Genomic DNA, 25,455 nt, shown 5'->3' on the forward strand with positions numbered 1-25,455 from the left:
TCCTGTACTGGAGAAGAAGTCAGTTCAGGAATATTGAATGCAGTGTTGATTTCATTACAAAATGGAGTAATAGAATAGGTTTGGACCCAATTAGTTAATGTTCTAGTCCTGACTTGTATCTCTAACAACTGATTTCAGATAGTTCTTCAGTTGTGACTGCAATGGGGCCTATCACAAGTAAAATTATCAAAATAACAGAGTTGGAAGGAACCTTGGAGGTCTTCTGTTCCAACCTCCTGCTCAAGCAGGAGAATCTATATCATTCTGGACAAATGACAGATCTCTTTTTAAAACCTCCACTGATTAATTGTTCTCACTGAAAGGAAATTATAGGTTGGATCTCTTTTTGTTAAGCTTCCATCTGTTACATCTTGTCCTGCTTTCGGGTGCTTTGGAGAATAGGTTGACCCCTGTGAAAGCCCCTCAGATATTAGGAAACTGCTATCATGTTACCCCTAGTACTTCTCTTCCTTAGACTTAGACATATCCAGTTCCTGCAACCATTCATTGTATGGTTTGGCCTCCAGTTCGCTAATCATCTTTGTTATTATTATCTGCACATTTTCTAGAGTCTCAACATCTTTTTCTTTATCGTGGTGACTAAAACTGGATGCAGTATTTCAAGTATGGTCTTATCAAGGCAGTATATAGCAGTACTAACACTTCACGTGATCATGATCCTATCCATCTGTTGATGTAGCCTAGGACTGCACTGGTTTTTTGGCAGCTGCATCACACTAATGGCTCATGCTCAAGGGATTGTCCATGAGGATTTTTAGATCCCTTTCACCGTTACTGCTGTTGAGCCAGGTACCTCTATTCTGTACCTTACATTTGGTTGGGATGGTCAGTCAGCAAGGCACCCATGTGATTGCCACACTTAATGACCCCCACCCCTGCTGTGACAATGGATGTCGCCCCTCTGACAACTGAGAATCAGCAGCCATTTTTACTTTTGCTTTTAACGTGCCTTTTCTATTCTTGTAGAGTTCAAATGTAGAAGGGGGATGGGATGAATGCTTGAGGGTTTAGGTAGCCATAACAATGTAGATCTGAGGGGAGGGTTCAACTATGTAAATGCTGATATTTTGTTTCCAAATAAAATGTTCTTTAAGGAAGAATTCTTGCCTTGAAGTTCTTTTACTGGTTTCATCTATCAGAATCATGACACTCTCCCTGATTTGATCATTGAGCAGAGCAAAATGTGCCTCAGGTGTGAGGCCTAGTAACTTAGTAGTAAACAATTTAAATTTTTATGGTTTAAACATATTATTGATAGTGTATTTTCTGCATTATTGAATAGTATCTCAGATCATTTAGTTCAAGATGGACCACATTGCAAAAGTAGGGTTATAAATACAATATTTCACATTTTATTTGAAATGCCGATCTCTTGTTCAAGTATAATTCTAGAAATATGTTGAACATGAAGTGTTCAATAATACTGGGTGGTACTATAAATTCAAAGAAAGAAAGGTGCTTCAGAGTTTTTGTTGGTACATTCATAACACTGCTGATATATAAATATAAGTGCTGCTCTAGCTATTCTTGCACTTCTGTATATTTGTTTTGTAAAAAATTCTTATTTTTTCTTCTTATACTTGTCACAGAGAATGTAGTTTATATGTGGTTCTGGTGAGATGATCATGGTAAGCTTATTATAGTAAGGTGATTATGGAAATAGAAAAGTTCTGGAATGCATTTAAATGTTTTCTTTATTTCAGACCTAATACTTTGTGTATTTTGTTTTCAGCGTTCATACTTCCGAACCTTTCTAATGCATGGATTCCACTTTCTAGTCAGGTTCCTTTGTGTTAAGGATATCAGAGACACACAATGTGGTTTTAAACTCTTGACCCGGGAGGCTGCTTCTCGGACATTTTCAGCTCTTCATATAGAACGTTGGTTGGTATATTTCTTTCAGTTAATTGGAAACTGGTAATGTATGCAAGATTATGATGCATAATCCAGTATGTACATATATATGCTAAATAATTTTATGACTAGAATGTAAGAGCTTTCAGGCATTTGCAAAGACTTTTGTATATTCAGTGGGGCTTCTTATTTTCAATTTATGAAGTTAGCTCTTCAGGCTTTTATCAAAATTAGAAGATTTACTTTTAGTTTCTAGGACCAATATAATGCATTTAAGGACCACACTGATAAATTAAAAATAATAGCGGGCTGCAATGGAGTAGCTGCTAGGTCTTTTGATGGCAGCAGTCAGTGAGGTTTGGAGGTGCTAAGCAGCATGTCTTTTAGAGGGGAGATGACTACAAAGAGCTAGACATTGACAGTTCTTTTCTTGTGGCAGTGATGCTTAGCAGCAGTGGATTTGTTGACTTTTCCAAAAGTGCCACGGATCTTATGTTATACAGCTCTAGGGAACCATTTAGATTAATAAAAGGGTGCATTCCTGTCTCAGTGAAGTGCAGATCTACTTTTTTTAAAAAAATACTATTTATTTAATCAACAGAAAAAAACAATAGAAAAAGGGTGCCTCTTTTCAAAAATTGTTTTACATATATATTTACACTGGAGGAAATAGATGAATTTTTTTGCTAATCAGTGAACCAAGGTAAGCAGGAAACAACAACACTGCCGTAATGGGAGACTTTAACTACCCTGACATCACCTGGGAAACAAGTGGGAGATCAAACAAGTATCTGACTGCCTAGCTTTGTCACCCAAAAGATGGAAGCGGGAACTAGAGGGTGAGCTATACTGGACATAATCCTAACTAATAGGGATCAAATGGTTAAGGCAGTGGAAGCAGTAGGAACTTGGAGGAGAGTGACCATGTCATACTAGAATTCAGTATAATGCAGGCATAAGTGACTGAACAAAGTCAGACTAGTGTTTTAGATTTTAAGAGAGTTGATTTCAACCAACTAAGACAGATTAGGAAGGATTCCATGGATGGAAATCGTAAAAGGAAAAACATGGAAAACTTTGAAAAATGAAATAATAAAGACTCAAACAAAAATAATACCATAGAGAAAATAAAACAAAAGGTACCAGATGAGACCAGTATGGATGCATAAAGAGCTCTCTGACAAACTGAGAAAACAAGGAGATGTAAAATGGAAACATGGACACGTAACTAAAACAGAATACCAGCAAATAGCTTGTATTTGCAGGGAGGGAACCAAAAGGGATAAGACTCAGAATAAATTAAGACTTGCAACAAATGCCCCCCCCCCCAAAGTTTTAATATGTAAGGAATAAGAAAAAAGTCAAATGATTGTTCCACTAATGGGGAAAAATGGCTAGAAGCTGAAGAACAACAGGACAAAAGCAGAAATACTTAATTCCTTCTTTGCATGTGCCCTTACACAAAAGGAAAAACTTTCCAATCTATTAAAACCAGCATAGTAGGAGACAGAATAGGAACATTGATATAAATAGGTAAAAAACTGATAGAAGAACACCTTTCTACTTTAGAGGACTAGAAGGTTTACTTTCCAGAGTACTGAAGGAGAGGGCAGATGTGATCCCCCGAACCAATGAACAACATCTTTCAGAGCTCCTGGAGGACTGAAGGACTGAAAAAGAACTGATGTGGTTCCAATCTACAAAAAATGGGGAAAAAGTGGATCTAGGAAACTATAGTTGAATCAACTTGATATCAATATCTGGGAAAATCCTTAAAAAGATAAGCAATGGATTTGTGAGCACTTAGAAATTAACAAAACAATCAAACAAGCCAGCATGGTTTGTTAAAAATGGTTCATACCAGGCAAACCTTATTTGCCTTCTTTGATAAAGTGACTACATTAGTGGATCAAGAGAATGCTGTGGATATAGCTTACTTGGACTTCAATAAGGCATTTGACAAAGTAGACCACAGCCTATTTCTTGATAAGAGAGAACAATGTGGAATAGACCGTACTACCACCAAATGGATTCACAATTGACTGACCAACCACACTTGGCGTGTATTCCTCAATGGAATTACATCTAGATAGCGAGAAGCAGGGCTTTTTTTTCTCATAGAATGCCCAGAACGGAGTTCCGGCACCTTTTTTGGATGGAACCTTGTAGGGTAGGCAAGGCGGGTTGTATGATGTGTAAGTTCCGGCACTTTTTTTTTTTTTTTTTAGAAAAAAAGCACTGGTGAGAAGCATGCAGTGGAGTACCTAAAGGCTCTGTCTTGGGCCCAGTTCTTTAACGTCTTCATAAATGATCAGGATGAGGGGATAGAAGGGGAGCTCTACAAGTTTGCAAATGACATCAAGCAGGGGGGAATTGCCAACACTTTTAGAAAATAGACTCAGGATTCAGAAGGATCTTGACAGACTTGACCATTGAATAAAGATGCATTTCAGTGGTGAGAAAAGTAAGATCCTGCACTGAGGCAGGAAAAACCAAAGGCCCAAGTAGAGAATAGGTGGTACTTGGCTCAACAGTAATAACTCTGAGACGGATGTAGGAGTCTTAGTGGACCATCACTTAAATATGAGCCAGCAGTATACTGCAACTCCAAAAATGCTAATACAGTCCTAGGCTGCACCAAGATCACAAGAAGTAACAGTACCATTCTGTACTTCAGCAGTGAGGCCACACTTGGAATACTGCATCTAGTTCTGAACTCCATGATTCGAAAAAGATGCTGAGACCCTGGAAAAAGTGTAGAGAAGAGCAACAAAGATAATAAGAGGTCTGGAGGCTAAACCATATGATGAATAGCTAAGGGAAATAGGTATTTCTAAAAGAGAAGGATTAGGGATGACATGATAGCTGTCTTCCAATATTTGAGGACCTGTCAGAGAGAAGAGGAGGTAGACCTATTCTCTAAAGCGGATCTTTTCAATCTTTTCATCCATTGTACCACTTTTAGGATATGGCAATATCCGAGTACCACCAATTGCCTAGCAAGGTGTCAAAAACTTGATGACCAAAAAAAAAGGAAAAAAGTGATAAAGTACAGGTAGTCCTCGACTTACAACAGTTCGCTTAGTGACTGTTCGAAGTTACAACAGCACAGAAAAAGTAACTTACAATCGTTTTTCACACTTATGACCGTTCCAGCATTCCCAGGGTCATGTGATTTGCATTTAGATGTTTGCTAAATGATTATATTTATGATGGCTGCAGTGTCTCAAGGTCATGTGATCCCCCTTTGCAACCTTTTGACAAGCAAAGTCAATGGGGAAACCAGATTCATTTAACAACCTTTTATACAACTCAATTTCATTGAGGGTCACATTAGCATTGTGGTTACCATGGGGGGGGTTTCCTTCCTTTTTCCCTCCCACCTTGCCTTCTTCCTTCTCATTCCCATCTCCTTCTTCCCTCCCTCCCTCCCTCCCTCCCTCCTTCCTTCTGTCCCTCCTTCTCATTCCCATCTTCTTTCCTTCCTGCCTGCCTGCACTGATCCTGGCACTTGCTGAGCCCTGACACTGATCCGCGCTTCTTCAGGGCTGTCAGGGCTCAGCAGAAGTGCCAGGATCAGTGCCAGGATCAAGCTGATTGGTGCTTCTGTGCAGCTCAGCAGAAGCGCCAAGATCAGTGCCAGGCTCCAACTGATTGGCGCTTTTTGGGGGCTCAGCAGAAGTGCCGATCAGCTGTAGCTGTGTGCACCAATCCTGGGGCTTCCGCTGAACCACCATAGCCCTGCAGAAGTGCATGCCGATCCTGGGGCTCCTGCCCATCTCGCTCAATCACTCACCTTTCCGAAAACACTGCTCGCTCACTCGCCCTTCCGAAAACACACCGCTCACTCACTTGCCTTTCTGAAAACATGCCGCTCGCTCACTTGCTTGCCCTTCCCCTGAAAACACGCTGCTCACTCACCCTTCCCCTGAAAACACGCCACTCGCTCACTCACCCTTCCTCCAAAAACAGGCCGCTCGCTCACTCTTCCTCCAAAAACAGGCCACTCGCTCTGTGTCTCCTCACTGCTTTGTTAAGAAAAAACTCTTCGCTTCTTGCTCTTTCTCTCCCTGTCCTGCCAAAACCTGCCCCTTTTATACTTCTCTCCGCCCTCCTCCTCCTCTTCTCTTCCGGGTGTGCCGGAAGCTCCAATTACTATGTCGCCATGTGCGCCGATCCTGGGGTTTCTGCCAAGCTCTGCAGCTCCAGCTGATCTCCAGGTCTGTGCGGTCCCACTTTAACTGGTTCTGTCCCCCCGCTACACTTGACTAGGGTCACGTACCACCTGTCAGGTGCTAAAGTACCACTGGTAGTACGCGTACCACCAGTTGAAAAGCCCTGCTCTAAAGCACCTGAGGACAGGACAAGAAACAATGAGTGGAAGCTTGTTAAAGAGAGATCTAAAGTGGAACTAAGGAGTAATTTCCTGGCAATGAAAACAATGGAACAGCTCTCTTCCTGGACTTGTAGGTGCTCCATCACTGAAGGTTTTCAAAAAAATATTGGAGATCCATTTCTCCAGGATAGTATAAGATCTACTGCTTTGGGCAGGGGGGTTGAACTAGAAAATCTCCAAGGTCCTTTTTAGCACTATGATTCTGATTCTATATAATGTAAATTCATGTATGAATGGAATGGCCATAAGAGACACTAGTGTTTTTTATATAGCTGCTTGTGAGTTGGGGGGCCAAATGGGATTGCTGCGACTATACTAACCTCCTTGCCTCCCCACTTGAGCTGCTTGAAGCTCTAGCTGGATTGGCATTTGTCTTCCATGGGCACAGACACTTGGGACTTCATGACAACCATGGACTTAACTCAAGTTGTTACAAGCCTAACTCATATCAATGGTCACATATTAGACTTAATTTTTTTCTTGGGATAGTGGCATTATTACCTGGAATTGAGAGAGAATAACCAGATGTTGCCTGTAATGGTTAAATCATTCTGTTAACTCTTGAGTTCCCTGCAGTTCCCAGAAAGAAAGAAAAATTAAAAATATGCAAGTTTTTCTTGGTTTTGTTCTTAAATTTTCCTTTGTACAGCAAAGTTATAAATATAAACAATTGCATTTTTTATGTTTATGGACCTTTTTCAGATTTGTTTCTTTTTTAGGTTTTTTTATATTTTCCTCAGGAAAATATGGTCACTGTAGACATAAATGTAGCTCCTAAACTGCCTCAGTATAAGGGAGGTACATAGTATTGGTATAGGATTACCTTTTTCTTTAACATAGTAATCAGTTACTTCCCTAGCTGGAAGTCTAGGGAAGTAACTGATATCAAGCCCTGAGAACTTTTCCTGTTAAACTGGGTGCTCTTTCAAATGTAGCAAAATAAGCTTTTATATTTTCTTCCAGGGCTAATTTAAGATGTTGATATCTTCTTCTCTGTCTCCCTCCAGATTTGTTGTTCTTCCTCTTTTTTAATTAACCAAAGTCTTTCTTCTCGCTATTGTTTCCACTTTTCAGATATGATATTGACCTGACTATCTGTGCCTAGGCCTTTTTCTGACTGTTCTGACTGCCTTCTTTTACTACAGACTTAGGATGGACACTTGTCTCTACCAGAGTAGAAACCTCCAAAGGAGAAGCAGCCCTTCTACGTTTTCCATATTTTTTGTTTAGTGTAGACTCTAGTGAAGATTGCATATTTGAGCTCCTTTACTACCAAACCTGTGAAATGCCCCTCCCACATATGAGCTGCTTATAATGCCTTTTTAAGAAAATATTCATAGGAAGCTGAATTGATCCTAGATGGCAACAATGGAGTTTTCAGGCACAAACGAGTGGTCTAAGACAGGGCTTTTCAACCGGTGGTATGGATACCACCGGTGGTACTTTAGCACCTGGCAGGTGGTACGAAACCCCTAGCCAAGTGTAGTGGGGGAGGGAAGCGGCCCTGCACAGACCTGAAGGCAATTAGCTGGAGCTGCAGGGCTCGGCAGAAGCCCCAGGATCTGCGTGTGTGTGGCTGCATGCTGATTGGAGCTTCCGGTGCACTGGAAGGAAGAGGAGGGCAGAGAAAGGAGAAGGTATAAAAGGAGCAGGTTTTGGCAGGAGAGGGAAAGAAAAAAAACACGGAGAAAGAGAGAGAATAGAAGGCTTTGTTAGTGAAGCGGTGAGGCAAAAGCGAGAGGGGCCTTTCCAAGTGACAGGGCAGTGAGTGAGTGAGTGAGCAGCCTTTGGAAGCGGCGGCAGTGAGTATGAAAGAGAGAGCAAGTGGCCTTTGGAAGCGACGGCAGTGAGTGAATGAGCAAGCATGCAAGCGGCCTTTGAAAGTGACGGGACAATGAGTGAGCGAGCGAGCAAGTGACCTTTGGAAGCAACGGGGGAGTGAGTGGGGGAGAGACCAAGCAACAGGCCTTTGAAAGAGATGGAGGAGTGAGTGAGTGAGAGACCAAGCAAGAGGCCTTTGAAAGAGACGGGTGAGCGAGTGGGGGAGAGACCAAGCAAGAGGCCTTTGAAAGAGACGGGTGAGCGAGTGAGTGAGTAAGAGACCGAGCAAGAGCCCTTTGAAAGAGACCAAGGAGTTAGTGAGTGAGAAACCAAACAGAGGCCTTTGAAAGAGATGGGAGGACTGACAGAGCAAAAGGCCTTTGAAAGAGACCAGGGAGTGAGAGAGTGAGCGGAGGCTTTTGCAAGCAAAGTGTGAGTGAGTGAGTGAGAGCGAGCAGAGGCTTTTGCGAGCGAAGGGTGAGAGAAAAAGGGAAATGTGAGGGGGAGAAGGGAAAAAGAAAAGAAAAGGCATTGACTTCTGATTTCCTCTGTTGCAGTAGAAGGAAGCATTAATAGTGAACCTCAACTTTTTACTTTTCCATATTATAAACTATTCATTTCTATAACAACAAATGAATCTAACCAGTAAAACCCAAAATCCCCCCCCTTTTTTTTTAGTCATCAAGTTTTTGACACCTTGCTAAGCACTGGTAGTATTCAAATATTGTCATGTCCTAAAAGTGATACAATCTCTGAAAAGGTTGAAAAGCCCTGGTCTAAGAAATCAAATTGTTTGGTTTGACTAAAGATAGCATAGCTAGCATGCAAACCTAGTAGGAAGGGATAATTAGAAGTTTATCTAAAATATTCCAGCATTATATAGTAATTAAAATGTCTTTTCTTTTGTCACTTCTTTGAAAAGTAGTAGACCAAAAATATATCAGTTCTGGTTCTGCTTTTTTCAGCTAACTGCCAGTTCTTTGCAAAAACCCAGTGTACTCTTTAGTTGTTTACATGTTCAATTTTATCTTGAAACTTCAGAATGACTTGGTTGTTTTAAGTGAGCAGGATTTGGCCACTTCCCAGGAACACCCTTCAAAGGTAGTTTTAAAAGCCTGGCTTCTGGGAAATGTAGTGAACTCTGTGAAAGATAACTGCAAAAGCAGAGCCAGTGACTGTGACAAAGAACAAAGAATCAATGAGTAGAACCTCTCTGGATAAGGAGATGACCAGAGATCACCTGCATGTGCTCCAGACAACTGCTTCTTGTGAGGAGACTGCAGGATAGCAGTTTTCTGCAAAGTTGAGTGGTGGGAGATGATGAGATTAGCTATCTTGCTTGCAACAGCAGTGGAGATCTTTAAGACATCAGGTTTGCAAACCTGATTTTGTATTCACATTTGGAAATTGCTTATTAACTACTTCTAAACTATTAGCTTTGGACAACAAGTCTGAAAACACTGGGTGAGTCTGTCTTCAATCCTGAATGAAAGAAAATTTTAATCATAAGCTTAAGAACTTAAGAGTCTTAAATAAACAGCAAAAAGCTAAATAAAATTTTGGTTTTAGAAAATTGTAAACAGACTAAGGATCCAGATATATTTGATATATTGAAACTTTTACAATAAAAATTTGCATTTAATTATAAAAACAGCTTCTCTTGGAAAATAGATTTTGTTTTTATCTTTACAAGACAAAACAAGCAATTTCATTATTTCAAAAACTGGATACCAGGGGACACTAAAGTTTTTAGATAGAGGAAAGATTTACAAAGCTGCAAAATGTTGCCAAATGTTCTAACAATAAAAATACTGAAGGAGGCTTGAAGAATAAAATCAGAAAATAGTAGCCACAATATTGGGCTTCCAGAAGAAGAAATGGTAGACAAGATAATTTTGTGAAAGGCAAAGTCAAACTGCGACAAAGAATAAAGAGCCTCTTTGGACAAAAAGAGATCACGCTCAAGTGCTCCAGAAAGTTGAACATCACAAGGCAGCAGTCTCCCCTGGATTTTGAGTTCTGGGAGATGAGAAAAATGCTATGCAGGTATCAGTGACCCATCTAGGGTCAGTTTCAGAACAAAGGACCTTCCTTTCTTCAGCTAATTTTTTTGCAGCATTTCCTACCAGACACCTTTCCTCTGTTGTTAAAAAGACATCCAGCATGGGCGTGGAGGTCTGCCCAATTGGGTTATGGGTTCGAATAATAGACAGAACCAATTCAGAATATTTATGTGGGGCTGCTGTGTAAGAACCTAATCGGTCGTTCCAAGCATAAAGGTCAGATGTGGAGAAGGGGGTATGAACCAGTACCTTATTAATGTCCCCCCTTCCAATAGCTACCTGCTCTGTGAGGGGGGTAAATTCCGTTATAAGGTGGCGAAGCAGAAGATAAAGCAGGAAAAGATGGTGCTGTGGGAAGTTGCTACAACCCAGTCTTTAAGCATCTGCTTATTTCTTTGTAAAGTCCAAAAAAGTGCATAATAAGCTTGTTGATCATGATCCATGCCACTTTGAGCATAATCTCCCATAGTTTCGACCCCCCCAAATCTATGGACCCCCCCTTTGGGCCAAACAGTAGGCATATCCTGATGCCAGAGGGCATTGTATTTAGAGTTTCAATTTTCATATCCCGACAGGTTTTAAGCTTGTCTAAGTTCCTGATAATACACTTAAGGGGCTGAGGGTACATTCCTTCTTTTTATTCATTCTAACAGGTCTTCCTTGGGCTGAGCCCATGTGTCTAAATCTCTCACACCACTTGCACAGACTGTTGGACCACAAGAGATCCACAGATCCTCCTTGCAATGTAGATACCCCTGGTTAATGGCACAACAGCCTCGCAGGGGGCTACGGGCGGCTAGGATCAGTATCACGCCTAGGCCTGGTCAACAGCGGAAAATATATAAGAAGCAACCACAAAGTTCAACACTCACAACTCATTGGAGCATGAGAGTACAAAGTTAGCCCTCCTTGCTTTCTAAACGCCCCCCCCCCAAACTTGGGGGGGTCTAGGTGCCGCTGAGGCAAACCCTTCCGCCCAGCTCTGGTCAATGGTGGGAAATGATTCAAGGAAACAAACACACTTTTACATACACACACACACATTCCCCTAGGTAAGCCTGTGCAATAAAGCAATATAAGCTTACCTTCAGCCCTCCTGAGTATGCAGGAACCAAGTGAAGGCAACAACAACAAAAAAGAAAAAACTAATTCCTGTTCAAAAACCACACTGAAGAGTCAAGAAAGGGGGGCACCTCCAGTAAACCCCAAAGCGCAGTTGGCACCTTCCCCCTTCCCGAGCCTCCCTAGAACCAAGCATCCCTCCTGCCTGGCTTGCCAGAAATGCTACGCAGGTTCTGAGGTTTTGTTTGGTAAAAAATACAGGAAACCAGAAGATACCTTCAAGCTTTACATTTTTATTCAGCTGAACAAAGACAGGCTTCTCTAAAAGAGAGAAAAAGCCCCAAATATCAAAAAAGCCTTATTCTTATACTTTCTTTGATTACATAAGCAATTCACCCAACAAAGCTGACACACATAAGATAAAGACTTCGCCCTTTAAGGCTGGCACACTGTAGATAAGAAGGAAGAAAGCAGAAGTAGCTAAAAATATGCCTTTTGGGGTATTTCCCCAAGACACCATATGTTCCCTTTTGGGTGGTTTAGGTGTTTCCCTAAGACACCATATGTTCCTGGGTGGGTTAGGATATTTCCTTTGCTGTCCTTTTATGACCTTACATCCATGGTTCTGCAAGTGGCCAGAGATAGCGGGGCCATCTGCACGTATTCACAATTAATACTGTCCTCTAAGTCCGGGTCAACATAATAACTATTGGTTTAAACTGCGGTGCCTTTAAAAGGGCATTAAAAGTTAGCATACGTTTCTAATCACATTTGGAAATTGCTTAACTACTTATTCTCTGCCATCCCCTTCTATTTTTGCTTTCCCAGCATCAGAGTCTTTTACAATGAAATCTCTCTTATTGGTGACCAAAGTATTTGAGCTTCAGTATCTGTTTTTCCAAAGAACAATCAGGGTTGATTTCCTTTAGGATTGGCTGATTTGATCTCCTTAAAAGGAAATAATTGGTTTATTTGATCAAAGTTAAAAGAAGATATGTTATTACCTCTGACAATTTTACTATTATAATCAAAATTCTTAATTAAAAGTATACATAACTTTTGGTTTTAAAGGCCTCAATATCTTAATTAGATATATTCTTAGCTTTATAAGTCTTACTATATAGGTTTACTATGTGGCCCTTTCATTAACTCCTGAGGTAGACAACTGGAATTTTAACTCACAGTTCTTGTTTTTGGCTTCACTGATAAGAGTAATTAAGTTTTTTATTATTACTATTGGTATGTTTTTAATATGGTGTAAGTTGCCTAGTGTTGCTTAGAGGATTAAAATGAATATTCAATTACCTGCTTTTATGGTTGGAAAAATGGGAAACATATATCAAAATTATTTTTTATTTCATAGAAAAATTAAAATTGGCAACATTATTGTCATTTGGTTATGGATATTTATTATACTTAGAAGAATCTTGAAAATATTCTGTTCTTCTGTTTTAGGGCTTTTGATGTGGAACTTCTTTACATAGCTCAAAGCTTTAAAATCCCAATAACAGAGATTGCCGTCAATTGGACAGAAATTGAAGGTCAGTTGAAAATTTTACGTTTTGTATCATTTTAGATCAGTTCTAGAGATCAGGTGAGTTCCACAAGTTCAATGGTCTTATTCCCCATGATAATATACAAAGATTAAATTATTATTCCACAAAACTTTCTAATACAGGTAGTCCTCAACTTATGACCACAATTGAGCCCAAACTTTCTGTTGTTGAGTGAGACATTTGTTGTGAGCTTTGCCCCATTTTATGACCTTTCTTGCCACAGTTGTTAAGTGAATCATTGGAGTTGTTAAGTTAGTAACATGGTTGTCAAGTGAATCTGGCTTCTTCATTGACTTTGCTTGTTAGGTTGCAAAAGGTTATCACATAACTGCGGGATATTGCAACTATCATAAATATGAGTCCAAATTTTGATCATGCAAGCATGGGAATACTGCAGTAGTCATAACTGTGAAAAACAGTCATAAGTTACTTTTTTTAGTGCCGTTGTAACTTTGAACAATCAGTAAATGAACTGTTGTAAATCAAGGCCTACCTGTATAGTTATTAAGAAAATTAAGCCATTTCTCCCACACAAGGTCTTTTGCATATTGCTCTTTAGTTTCCTAATATTTCTCACTGTCAGTATATTACAAAACTGTTTATTTTTCAGTGGATTTCTATCATTTTTTCCTGTAGTTAATAAAGATTATGGTGTGATGGGAGGTAAAAGAATCACTACTGGGTGATGATTCTGAGAGAAACTAATTCCTAAACTATTCCAGAAATTTTACCAACATAAAACAAATTTTGTGTCAATTTCAAAACACTCCATTGTATACTCCAATTTGACTGCATTTCAACACAATACAATTCAAAATAATTTGAAATGATAAAATAAACTGTACTTCACAAAAGTTTAGCCTCTTATTAAAGTTTGTAACTCCTAATTTTTGAAGTAGAAAGAGAGAACTCTGAACTTTAATCCTTAGGCTAACACTAATGTAATGAGTAATGTTCTTATATTCTTTAGTTACCATCTGCTAGTTTGAAGGTGTCACGTACTGTTGTTCTGTGGCGTGACTTGCTTCTGTACTGCTGTATTGGCTGTAAAAAAGAGCTGCTATTTATTGTATCAATAACATATATGGATACTATAACAGCAAAATAAAAGCAAGCACTATTAAGATGTTTATCTATCTATATCTATCTATCTATCTATCTATCTATCTATCTATCTATCTATCTATCTATATAAAACCTTCAACCACCTGATAAAATTAATTTTAATAGTAAAACTTAAAAACAAATTAAACTGGAAAGCTCAATTACATTAAATTGGAAATACATATCTGGAGATTGCTGCAAGGAAGGGATAAGATACATACTTTCCAACTGCAGGAACAAATTCTGGGAGTTTTTTAGCATTTCTTATTTTCCCCTATAATTAGCAGAATCAATTTCACAGTGACTTCTGAATGGGCCAAGAGCTTTGTTTTTTGTGTTGTTCAGATGATTCCAGTCGACAAGTACTCCATCTAACAAGAACAGTTCTGCACAGATAGCCCACTATACATATCACCACTCATTCAGCAATTGTTCGAAGTTATGACACTGCTGCAGGAAGAGACTTACAACTGGCTTTGAAGTTATAAGCATGCCACATGATCGTAATCTGGGCACTTGGCAACCCATTTGCACTTATGACCAATTGCCAAGCACCCTTGATCACATGATTACCATTTGCACCTTTTCCTGCCTGTTTCCCCAGAAAGTCAATGCAAAAGCTAACAGGGCAGATTGCAAGTCCCTGAAGTAAAGTCCACCCACGCACCCTCCCCAGACCCTCTACACTTGTGCTGGCTATTCACACACCTCTGCACAACCTCCCCAACCTATGTGGAACCTCTTGTATCCCCTCTAAGGATACAAAAATTGGTTATTCTATTTTTAGGAAGCAAATGTTGAAAAGATAAAATATGTTTACCATACCTAAGCAGATCTTTGCTTCTACAGCCTCTTCACATTGCCCCATGCATTCCCAGATGTACTTTGGAGCACCCCAACTCTCTGGAGCAAAAGTGCTAGGAAGTGGGAAAACTAGGGAACAATAAACTGCTAGCAAATAATACAACTGAATATTGTCCATTTTCACTTGAGATTATAATTTTGTGTCCTTTTGCTACATTTCACATTAGAACTATAAATTTAATATATTTGAGAGCAAATTAAAAATTAGTGATTCTGAAATAATTGCCTTATATATGTATGTATAACATAATTTTTATTATTTTTAATAATCATAGGTTCTAAGTTGGTTCCCTTCTGGAGTTGGTTGCAGATGGGCAGGGACCTGCTTTTTATACGACTTCGATACCTAACAGGTGCTTGGAAATTTGACACCAGAAAATTGAATTAATTTATTCATCACCAAAGCATTGCTTTGATTAAAAAAAATATGATTTTTTTCAACAGTATAAATTAAGGAGAGAAATGGATGATTCATTACAATTTTTTTTCTGAATTTTCTTCAATGGCCAAAAATTCAGCTTTCTTTCAATCATTTTCTTTTCAAATACTGAAATCAGTCTTTTTTAACGTTTGTTTTCCATTTGTACAAAATACTGTTGGAAATTCAATTTTAAAAACTGGCACTTCACTCTGGATTGCTATTTTCTACAAAATCTACAAAATATTTTCTACAAAAAAAGCAAATATACCATAGCAATATGTGTGTTTTTGCATACATCACATTTCTTTGCATAAATTATAGCATCAGTTTCCTGAGAGTACTGTAATACTGTAGAGTAGTTATTGCAATCAGTCAGTTATTTTGCAGGTTTGTTGATTTTTTTTTTTTTATTTTTTTTTTTTTTTTGAAAAAATATTCAGAAACTGGATGTTTCCATTAAATTCAGTATAAAATTGCTGAACTTAACTGTAAGGTTTTCCACTTAGCCTCACAATTGTCCCAGCATTACTCAGGAATTTAAAAGAGCCAAAGAAACTCCTGAGCCGAGTTTCAGCAAGCAAACAACTTTTATTTTGATCAAAATAGAGTTGGGTGACCCCATCTCTCTTCGTGGCTGGTAGAGAGATGAAGACAACAACCAGGAAGGATGTCTTCCACCTTTTATACCTTTTATACCTTTCCAGAACAAAAAGATCAGGTCTTGGTACCAGGCATAAGATAGCACAAAAAAACAATTCCTAGATGATGACTTATATACAGCAACCCAGGCTCCATCCATAACTCCTTTCTTCCCTCCCCTTACCATGCGCTTTTCATATAAGCAATCACCTGTACCTAAAGCATGAAACATTTGCTTTTATATAACTAATTTCCCAATATAAAACACCTACAAAGCTCCTTGCACATAAACAAAGATTATAGATAGACAGATAGATAGATAGATAGATAGAGAGAGAGAGAGATAGAGATAGAGATATACTGTAGATATAATGATTACAAAGTATCACTACTAATGTCAATATTACTAATACCAAGTTTAAGCATAATAAAATCCCTTCATAACTTATTTACTATGTTTTAGATGGACAAATTCCTAATATGTTGGAATTCTCAGAACAAGAAAGTGTTTATAGAACAGAATATACTGGCAGTTTTCAATATTGTGACCCATTAGTTGTCATCATGGGTCACGACTAATTCTGTGAGATATTCAAGATATTTTTGTGTATCTCTATTGTGGGCAATTTTGTCAACTGTGATAATCATGTTGATGAGCTGGTGTTTAAACGTTCTTATATTGCTGTGTTAGAAGTAAAGTCTTCATCCTGGTTCATCCAAGCCGGGAATAAATAAGCAAACATGGCGACTGCTTTGGGAAGAAGGTTACAGTTTATTGCAGAAAGATGGTTCTTCAGGAAAGTGCAGGAGAGAGAAGAGAAGGAGGGAGATTGAGCACATGGGCAGTAGGTTTTATACCCCCCCTAGCCTTTTGTTTGGAATAGTTTCCTGTTCCTGTGGCATGAACCTTGAGGCTGTTTCTGAGTGTTTGTCTAGGCCTTGATATCTGTGGTTTAATTCTATTATCATATCCTGCTTCCCAGGTGATGGGGCTGACTCCTAGAGTTTGGGTGGGGTATGCAGATCTTCTCTTTTGTCTTCTTGATTGCTCTGGCTTCAACTTTCTGATGGTTTTACATCTGCATTTGTATAGGGCTAAAGTCTTGCTTGGGGCAGAGAGATAGATTTGGGGCCAGGTTTGGTTTTAAAAAGTCCTTTTGAGGAAAAATATATTTTTCTGCCCTTTTTAATATTTCTTCTCTGGGCTAACTTTCATCAATCCCCGCTTTGTGCCTTAAGTGTGAATTTATGACACACTTATTGGCACAACATTAAAATTGATCTGGTCAGGGAGACTTGGTAGGCAAGCTTTTAAACTGTTAAGCAAAATAATAATAATAATAAGACATTAATGGAGGCAGCAGAAAAAGATCCCTTTAGTGGCTCCCAAAAGGGGAGCTTGCACCCATAAAGTTCTAAAAGTCAGGGCAAAATTTTGTTAGGTGGAAAAGAAATTTATAGTATCCAATATTCTGTGCCAATCATTTTCAAATGTTGGATATCACCTTTAGCTTCCAGTCAGGTTTGCATACCTCCCAAAATTCTTCACAGCCATGGTTTTCCTTAGTACATGGTTGCCCGTTTTCAGGGGTTGTTTCCTGCCTTAGCTCTTAGTTCAGTGCATCCAGGTTTGTAATGTCCAATATGCCAGGCTATTAAATTTTTCTTTAAATTGCACATACTGAGCTCTAGGAATCCCAATCTGGGCTCACCAGTGCAAGATATTCAAGGCTGAAGTTTGGGATTTTTCCTGTTGCTTCCTTAGTCAAGGCATATGAATTGCAAATCACCTGAGGGGGCCTAGTTCCCTCCCCCTTGTTATCTGTTGGAAGTTGGTCCCACAAAGCTTTGGTGCAATAGAGCAAAAATCAGCCTGGGGGGAACTTTACTAAAGGTAGGTGGAGGGGATAGACTCAAGTGTAATTCTGAATGGTGTGTATGTGTGCATGTATGTGCAGCTACTTTTACAAAATAGTCAATACAAACATTCTGGAAAAGTTTTCCCTCCCACCAGATAGAAGTCCAAGGTGTTCAGTACTTGTTCTGCCACCTATTCCCAAGTGCCATCTCTCCATTAATACATTCAACTGTCTTGTTACAATACAAATGGGGCAAGAAAGAAAAGTTTACAATGAGTTTCCACCCTCCCCCCACAGTCTAATTTTCTCTTCTGAGGCTTCACATGGCACCAGGAATCTTTCCTTCTGCAGCTCTCACAGGCATCTGGGGAAATGGTAGGACTTGGGAAGATGTTCAACTTAGATTGCATGGTGGCTTTTTAGTGGATGGCTGGATTCAAAACTCAATTCCATGGCTCAAATGGATGGAGGCAGCATCTGGGTCTGTGTGTTCTGCTTCCAAAGGCTTGGGAGAGGGTTTCAGGGCTGAAAGATACAAGAACAAGGTCTCCCCCTTTTCTGGATGGACTCTCCCAGGAGAGGAAGACAAAAGGTATGGAGAACAAAGGGCAGGAAAAACAATTGGAAGGGAGGTAGCTTGCAGACAGTTTGAGAATGCTGAAAACTCCAAATAATTTTAAAAGCCTAATATTTTAAGGTGTGCAACTTTCCAGAGGTAGGAGAACATTTATTCTAAAATAGATCACATCGTTTTAGAGATTGAGAAATGCTTATATATTTGGGATAAGAAAAGTTTCATAGTAGTTTCACCAGTAAGTTTTAGGATATGAAAAGTAACTTAGGAAAATTATTTCCCCACACAAGCAGACTTGAGCTTCAAAAGGCTCTTGTAGATAGACACACATTTTTCAGGAAAAGGATAGATAAAACACATACAGTAAATGCAAGTGAAACTTTTCCAACAGATAAACTTAAAACAATCCCTCCTGGTAACTTAAGGCTGTTCTTGAGAGTACACAGAGAGAAAGAGGAAAACAAACAAACAAACATTTTTTTTTCTTCACTCTGTTTGTTGGCCAGACAAACAGAGTGAGGTATTTCCTTTTTGTGGCTTATTTTTAAGCATAATTTCTAGCAGAATTTAAAATTCTTTTTTCTTTGGATTTGAAACAGTTAACAGTCACATTTACCTCTCACGCACAGACTTTGACAAACATATATACACAAAGACAAGAGAACAGAAGTCTTAGTTTTACACATCCTAGTCATTCCCACCATAAATTTCAGATAACTCAAGTTAGGGAAGGCACACATTTTAAACATACCATGTGGTTGCATAGAGAAGAGAGAGAGAGAGAGAATCACTATTTCTTATTTTCCCTTTTAAGTACCTTTATTTAGCCAAATTAGTTTCCCAGCAAAGCCCTAGGCAAAGTCTATTTTTCTTTCATACACTACACAGTCGAAGTCTCCTTGTGAGACTTCTTTCCTAACACAGTCGAAGTCTCCTTCTGAGACTTCTTTCCTAACTTTGCTTTGCTTACAGGGCCTTACCAGCTAGTTGCCCAAATCCAATTCTTTCATTCACTCATTTCATTTCATTTTCACACAGTCTCTCCCTTTTCCCTAACAAAAGGTTCTGTGCTCTGGCCAACCCCCATGCTGTCCAGGTTCTGCCAATTAAACAGATCCTTTCTGCGGCTAGGAAAGACCAGAAGGAGCAAAATCCAATTGTGATTGGGAAAAAAAAGGTCTTCTCACTCACACAAACAGAAATACACACATTTTCTTTGTTCCCCCGGGGCTTTAAACTTAAAATGTAGAGGTAGTCACCTTCACCTTCTTTCCAAAGCAGCCCTTGAGCTCAAACTCTCAAAACTCCCTTTACTACCCTAGCTCCACATGGGCAAGGCCTGGGAAACCCATCCACACACACAAGGGGGTCTGCTGCCGGCAAGATGGGGCTTACCAGTCTCAGTCCATTGGAGAGGTTAGCTTGGAGTCCCATCTGGGGTGCCAAATTGTTAGAAGTAAAGTCTTCATCCTGGTTCATCCAAGCCGGGAATAAATAAGCAAACATGGTGACTGCTTTGGGAAGGTTACAGTTTATTGCAGAAAGATGGTTCTTCAGGAAAGTGCAGAGGAGAGAGGAGGGAGATTGAGCACATGGGCAGTAGGTTTTATACCCCCCCTAGCCTTTTGTTTGGAATAGTTTCCTGTTCCTGTGGCATGAACCTTGAGGCTGTTTCTGAGTGTTTGTCTAGGCCTTGATATCTGTGGTTTAATTCTATTATCATATCCTGCTTCCCAGGTGATGGGGCTGACTCCTAGAGTTTGGGTGGGGTATGCAGATCTTCTCTTTTGTCTTCTTGATTGCTCTGGCTTCAACTTTCTGATGGTTTTACATCTGCATTTGTATAGGGCTAAAGTCTTGCTTGGGGCAGAGAGATAGATTTGGGGCCAGGTTTGGTTTTAAAAAATCCTTTTGAGGAAAAATATATTTTTCTGCCCTTTTTAATATTTCTTCTCTGGGCTAACTTTCATCAGCTGCTACAATGAGAATAAGTATGGCATAATGGTTTAAGATCTTGCATTGGAACCAGGAAGTTTCAGATTCAAAATCCATTTTCAACAGGAAAACTTCATTTGTTGATTTGGGCAAGTCACTTCTCAGCATAACCTGTTTCCTAGCATTATTGGGAAAAATTGGAAAAGGGAATGTGATGTATATTATTTTGAGTTCCCTAGAGGAAAGGTAGGGTATAAAAAAATAAGACAATGAAATAAATTAAGGATATAAAACGTAAAGACTGAAAACCTTATATAAACTATTTTTTGTTCCTTGAGGATATTTATACAGCAGTATTTCTGTTCGGGTTTCCTTACCTCTTTGTGTAATAACCCAACTGATTGGGAATTAATACATTAATCTATAAAAAAATATTACAAAGTTAACCAAGGAAAGGGATGACTTTTTATTGCCTACTCTTGAATGCAATGAAGAAAGTATTCATTGACTTGCAACATTAATTCTAGTGTGTTTGGCTAGCCAGCTTCATTTTTATATCATACATAAATTATAGAGCACTGAGATTGAACAAGTAACTGTCACATTAAAGAGCAGGTTTCAAGGATCATACTGGCACCTTAACAGTGCCTGAAAGTAAACAATTCCAAAATGAAACAAGAATAGAATGAAAAAAACAGAGTCTCTCTCCCCTCCATCCCCCTCCCCTCCGCTCTCCAACTGGGCGGAAGCGTGGGTTAGTTTATCGCTGCTTTACAGGTAAGCGGACGCCAAGTTGAATCTTCAATAAGCTAACACCGCTTTTGTAAAGGCGTTTCTAAAGCTGTTCTCCCCATGTTGGGGTGAAAAAAATCTGGTGCTCAACTGTTCCATTCCGCTTGCTTTACGTCCGAACGCTTCACTGCAAAAGTAAACCCGAATCGCGACTGCGCTCCATGTAGGTGGGGAAACCGGGGCTCGCGTTTGTCCCTTGGCACCAAGGTGTCTCCGGGTAACGGGTGGGCGCGCACACTAAAAAGTCATTTTTTGAGTCAATTCTCGGCCTCGCAGAGACGAGTACAAGATTGTATATAACAAACTCGTTCCCTCTTGTCGCATTCATTTAGAACCACGGTATAAACACTTCTCTATGAATCGGGAAAGTATCTGGTCCCTTGTGCAATTATGACTTACTCTATTTTTAAATACTTTACGTGAGCGTGAAAAATATTACATAAGTTTCTGAGATACTAGTAGGCAAGGGTACGTTCGTTAAGACACGTTTGGCTTCCGATGAACCACGAACTGGGAACCCCTCGGACTAAGTACTCAAGGAGGACCAGGTTAAATTAGGGTTGGCTGGTTGTAATTTAATGCATCATGAGGACGCAACTACAGTCTCACGATTTCTCGCGTTTCGGAGCTTTTGCCCCTCACGAGATGGCTGCCATAACTCTTACCCCTTTCCCTTTCCCCGGTTGGTCAGCGCGTTTGCAGATACCGCCTTCTCCCTGCCGTCGCGCACTGATGAACGCATCAATCCTCATTGCCACGTCTCTTCAGGACAGCAGCGTTTACACCAGTCGCTGCGGCCACAGCGGAAAAAGGGCGACGCGGAGGGAATTGGGAGGGCTGCGCTAGGCCCCCTCCCCAACCTGGCGGGCTCCCCGACCTGGCGGGCTGGTGGTGAAGGCAAACTGCTCATGGTGCTGTTGGAGAGGCGGTGAGTCGTATTTGAATGGCCGCCTCCTCATCTCTCTCCGTGGTGTATGGTGTGTAACCGAGACACCCCGTTGTAGCCAAGCACGGCCCTGGGGCTTGGAGTAGTGGAGGCCGCCGTCGTGCTTTGCTTCTATCGTTGCTGCTCGGCTAAGAGAGCTGTGCTTTATCCCGCTGCCCCTGTTTCCATCGCGTTGGGTTAGTGAACAGTTCTACTCAGTTACTGGTCCTTCCCACTTTCTTCTTCAGGGCTTTTCCTTTTCTCAAACATTTTAGGATCTTCCTTGCTCTTTCTTCCCCTCTTGTGTTTCATTAGCTCTCATTCAAGCAACTTTTTTGGTTGAGAAGAATAAAATACTTATGTAGGAAATAGACTATCTTATATAGAAACATCTAGCTGCACTTACCTAATTTCAGCAGCTAAGATCGGACCTAGTCACTACTTGGATGGACGACTTCCTGGGAAATCGAGAGCTACGGGCTAAGATTTGGGTTCCATTTGAAGGAGATTTTACTTTCGTTCATTGTTGATAATGAAGAATGTTCCTGTTACTGTATGTCGTTCTTTTGTTGGAGTCTGCTTTAACTTGTTAGAAATCCAAACTTGCAAGATGTGGTTCCACTGAGTAGTGCGACATATGCATTTAATTGTTTCTATAACAGTTATGTGACTTATATAAATTGCACTTCTGTATACATTTGGGCAGGACATATCTTGAGAGTATAACGTTTTCTTTTAAATACAGGCAGTCCTGAAGTTACAACAATTCGTTTAGTGACAATTCAAAGTTACAAGGAGCTATTTATTTTCTGTGGAGAAATATTCATGAGTGCTTTTTAAAATAACATTTACTTTATTGTGAATGATCAACAAATTAACAAAACAGCTATAAATATTTTTATTTTTAGAAGCAAATTCTGTTTGTAATGTGCTTTTTTTTTCAAAAACAAAAGTATAGGCAACTTTTACTACTATTGGCTTAATATAGTTGCTTTCATTATGACTGGAAATGACACTTGAATGTGTATCATATTTAAAAGTATAGAACTGACAAGCAATTGGAGATGGCATATAGATACAGTAGGTGTAGATATAGGTTCTCCTGTTTGAGCAGGAGGTTGGACTAGAAGACCTCCAAGGTCCCTTCCAGATTCTATTCTATTCCATAAGTTTACATAAACAAATCCTCACATGTCAGGAAAGAATTATGGGATTCAGAATATTACAATACAGAATCTTTAAAATTGAGATTGCAATGGATGTGAACGTTGCATATTTGAACATGAACTCCGGATTTCAGTAAAGCCATTTTCAAAGAAAAAAACTAAATGGTTTGCCTTTTGTTCTTTAAATTCCTTAATTTCTTTGAGGATCTCATCAGCTTCATTCAACCATGACTTTCCATCGAGCTCAAGCCTAAGGACAACAGAGTAAAATTCAGTTGAGTCCAATCCTGTATTTGCTTATACTTAACGGATAGATCTTGTCAATATTACAGCTATAACACTCTACCTTAACAGATTTTTTTCTAGGATGTGGCTATCTTGAACTCCTATCTATATCAGGACTGGGCAGTCTTTTGATTTGGGCTTCTCTCTGGAATGTACTACATCCTCCCTAGGATAGCTTCTCCAGGTGCACATTCTGTCACACTTTCTTGATGTTCATTTTTGTCTTACTCCATTTCCACTTCATATTTTCAGTAATTTGTGCCTTAAATCACTTGATTGGACTAATTTATATGAGATTGCTGTAAAGATGATACAGTAGCAGCAGCTGATACAAAATATAGTGGCACAATTATTGGCCCTGCCAATATAGAATTACAGCTACCGTATATGCCGGCGTACAAGGCGACCCGGCGTATAAGACGACCCCCGTCTTTATCACTGAGCTGCATTCCTAGAACGTCGTCTTATACGCCGGAAGCTACCAGTATTTCCGGCGTATAAGACGACTCGGCGTATAAGACGACCCCCGTCTTTGGTGCCGATTTCAGCGCTCGCGGAAGTCGCCTTATACGCCGGCATATACGGTATATTAGTTTTAAATATTGATTGCTGATAGGCTTCTAGGCTTAAAGGTTCAAAGTTATAAAGTTGGGAGGGACTCTAGAGATCTTCTAGTCCAGGGGTAGGCAACTTTGGCTCTTTTATGACTCGTGGACTTCAACTCCCAGAATTCCTGAGCCAGCATGGCTCAGCTTGGAAACCTCTCTCTGTCCCCTCAGCATGGCTGGCTCAGGAATTCTGGGAGTTGAAGTCCATGAGTCATAAAAGAGCCAAGGTTGCCTACCCCTGTTCTAGTCCAACTCATTGCCAAGCAGGAGATCTATACTATTCCAAACAAATAGCTGTCCAATTTCTACTTAACCTCCATCTCAACAAACTATTCCACTGATTGGTCTCATTGACAGGAAATTTCTCCTTAATTCTAGGTTGTATCTCTCTTTTATGATATTCTACCCATTGCATCTTGTGATATTCTGCCCATTGCATCTTCAGGTGCTTTGGAGAATAACTCAACCTCCTCTTCAGTGTGATCCTCTCAAATACTGGAAGACAGCTGTCATATCACCCTTAATTCTTCTCTTTATTGGACTAGACATACCTGGTCCCTTCAATTGTCCTCTAATCATCTTTGTTGGTCTTCTCTGCATTCTTTCTAGAGTCTCAAATTTTTTTTGTATCGTGACCAAAACTGGATGCAGTATTCCACATGTGGTCTTACTAGTGTAGTATAAAACGGTATTAACACTTCACGTGATCTTAATACTGCCCCTCTGTTGATGCAGACTAGGACTGCATTGGCCTTTTTGGCCATTGTGGAACACTTCTGGCTCATACTTAAGTGATTATCCACTAGGACTCCTAGATCCCTTTCACATTACTGCTATTGAGCCAGGCACCACCTATACTATATCTGTGCATTTGGTTTTTCTTTCCAAAGTGTAAAATCTTCCTTTTCACACCACTGATTTGCATTTTGTTGGATAGGGCTCAGTTTTCAAGTCTGTCAATATCCTTTTGGATCTTGATTCTACCTTCTGAAGTGCTGGCTATTCCTTCCCCAGATGTCATCTGCAGATTTGATGAGTTTCCTTTCTATGCCTTTGTGTAAATCATTGATGAAGATGTTGAAGGGTACTGGGCTAAGACAAAGCCTTGTGATACTCCGCTGCATGCTTCCCACCATGTTGATGTAGTTCCATTGAGAACTACAAGTTGAGTGTGATTGGTTAGCCTGTTACGAATCTATCTTGTAATGATGCAATCTATTCCACATTTTTCAATCTTACCGAAGTAGACTACTTTATCAAATGCCTTACTGAGGTCCAAGTGTACTATATCCACAGAATTTTGCCAGTCCTACTAATTTTGTCACTTTGTCAAAAAATGGAATAAGTTTTCTCTGGCATGACAAACCTAGGTTGGCTTTTAGTAATAGCTTTGCTTGTTTTTAGGTGTTTGTAGATTTGTTGCTTGATTATCTTTTCCAGGCTCTTCCCAGGGATTGATATCAGATTGATTGGTCTGTAACTTCCTGAGTCCATTTTTTTCCCTTAGGAA

At 39.7% G+C, this 25,455-nt stretch overlaps 3 protein-coding genes across 5 annotated transcripts in view; 2 read left to right on the plus strand and 1 right to left on the minus strand.

The window, feature by feature from the left end:
* The window catches only part of ALG5 (ALG5 dolichyl-phosphate beta-glucosyltransferase), a 33,532-nt gene extending 18,088 nt beyond the window's left edge, over positions 1-15,444 (plus strand). For both annotated transcript variants that reach the window (XM_039366574.1, XM_039366575.1), the window contains 3 exons: positions 1,754-1,905; positions 12,673-12,758; positions 15,017-15,444. In XM_039366574.1, coding sequence (XP_039222508.1) covers positions 1,754-1,905; positions 12,673-12,758; positions 15,017-15,129 — 351 coding nt within the window. In that variant the 3' untranslated portion in view covers positions 15,130-15,444. The remainder of the gene's footprint in view (positions 1-1,753; positions 1,906-12,672; positions 12,759-15,016) is intronic.
* Positions 15,445-21,732: 6,288 nt separating this feature from the next.
* Positions 21,733-25,455, plus strand: part of TMEM39A (transmembrane protein 39A) — a 34,080-nt gene continuing 30,357 nt past the window's right edge. Inside the window, exon 1 of one of the 2 annotated variants that reach the window (XM_039366552.1) lies at positions 21,733-21,889. The gene's annotated coding sequence lies outside the window, so the exon portion shown is untranslated. Of the gene's footprint in view, positions 21,890-21,933; positions 22,084-25,455 lie in introns of those variants that run through there. The other variant, XM_039366553.1, reaches the window with a different exon arrangement.
* The window catches only part of LOC120318650 (fatty acid amide hydrolase-like), a 105,043-nt gene continuing 101,691 nt past the window's right edge, over positions 22,104-25,455 (minus strand). The window contains exon 21 of the mRNA XM_039366546.1: positions 22,104-23,302. Within this exon, the coding sequence (XP_039222480.1) occupies positions 23,274-23,302 (29 nt within the window). The 3' untranslated portion in view covers positions 22,104-23,273. The remainder of the gene's footprint in view (positions 23,303-25,455) is intronic.

Source organism: Crotalus tigris, unplaced genomic scaffold, assembly GCF_016545835.1.
Source record: "Crotalus tigris isolate CLP2741 ecotype Arizona unplaced genomic scaffold, ASM1654583v1 scf7180000020347.5012614909:4044961, whole genome shotgun sequence".
Lineage (NCBI taxonomy): Eukaryota > Metazoa > Chordata > Lepidosauria > Squamata > Viperidae > Crotalus > Crotalus tigris.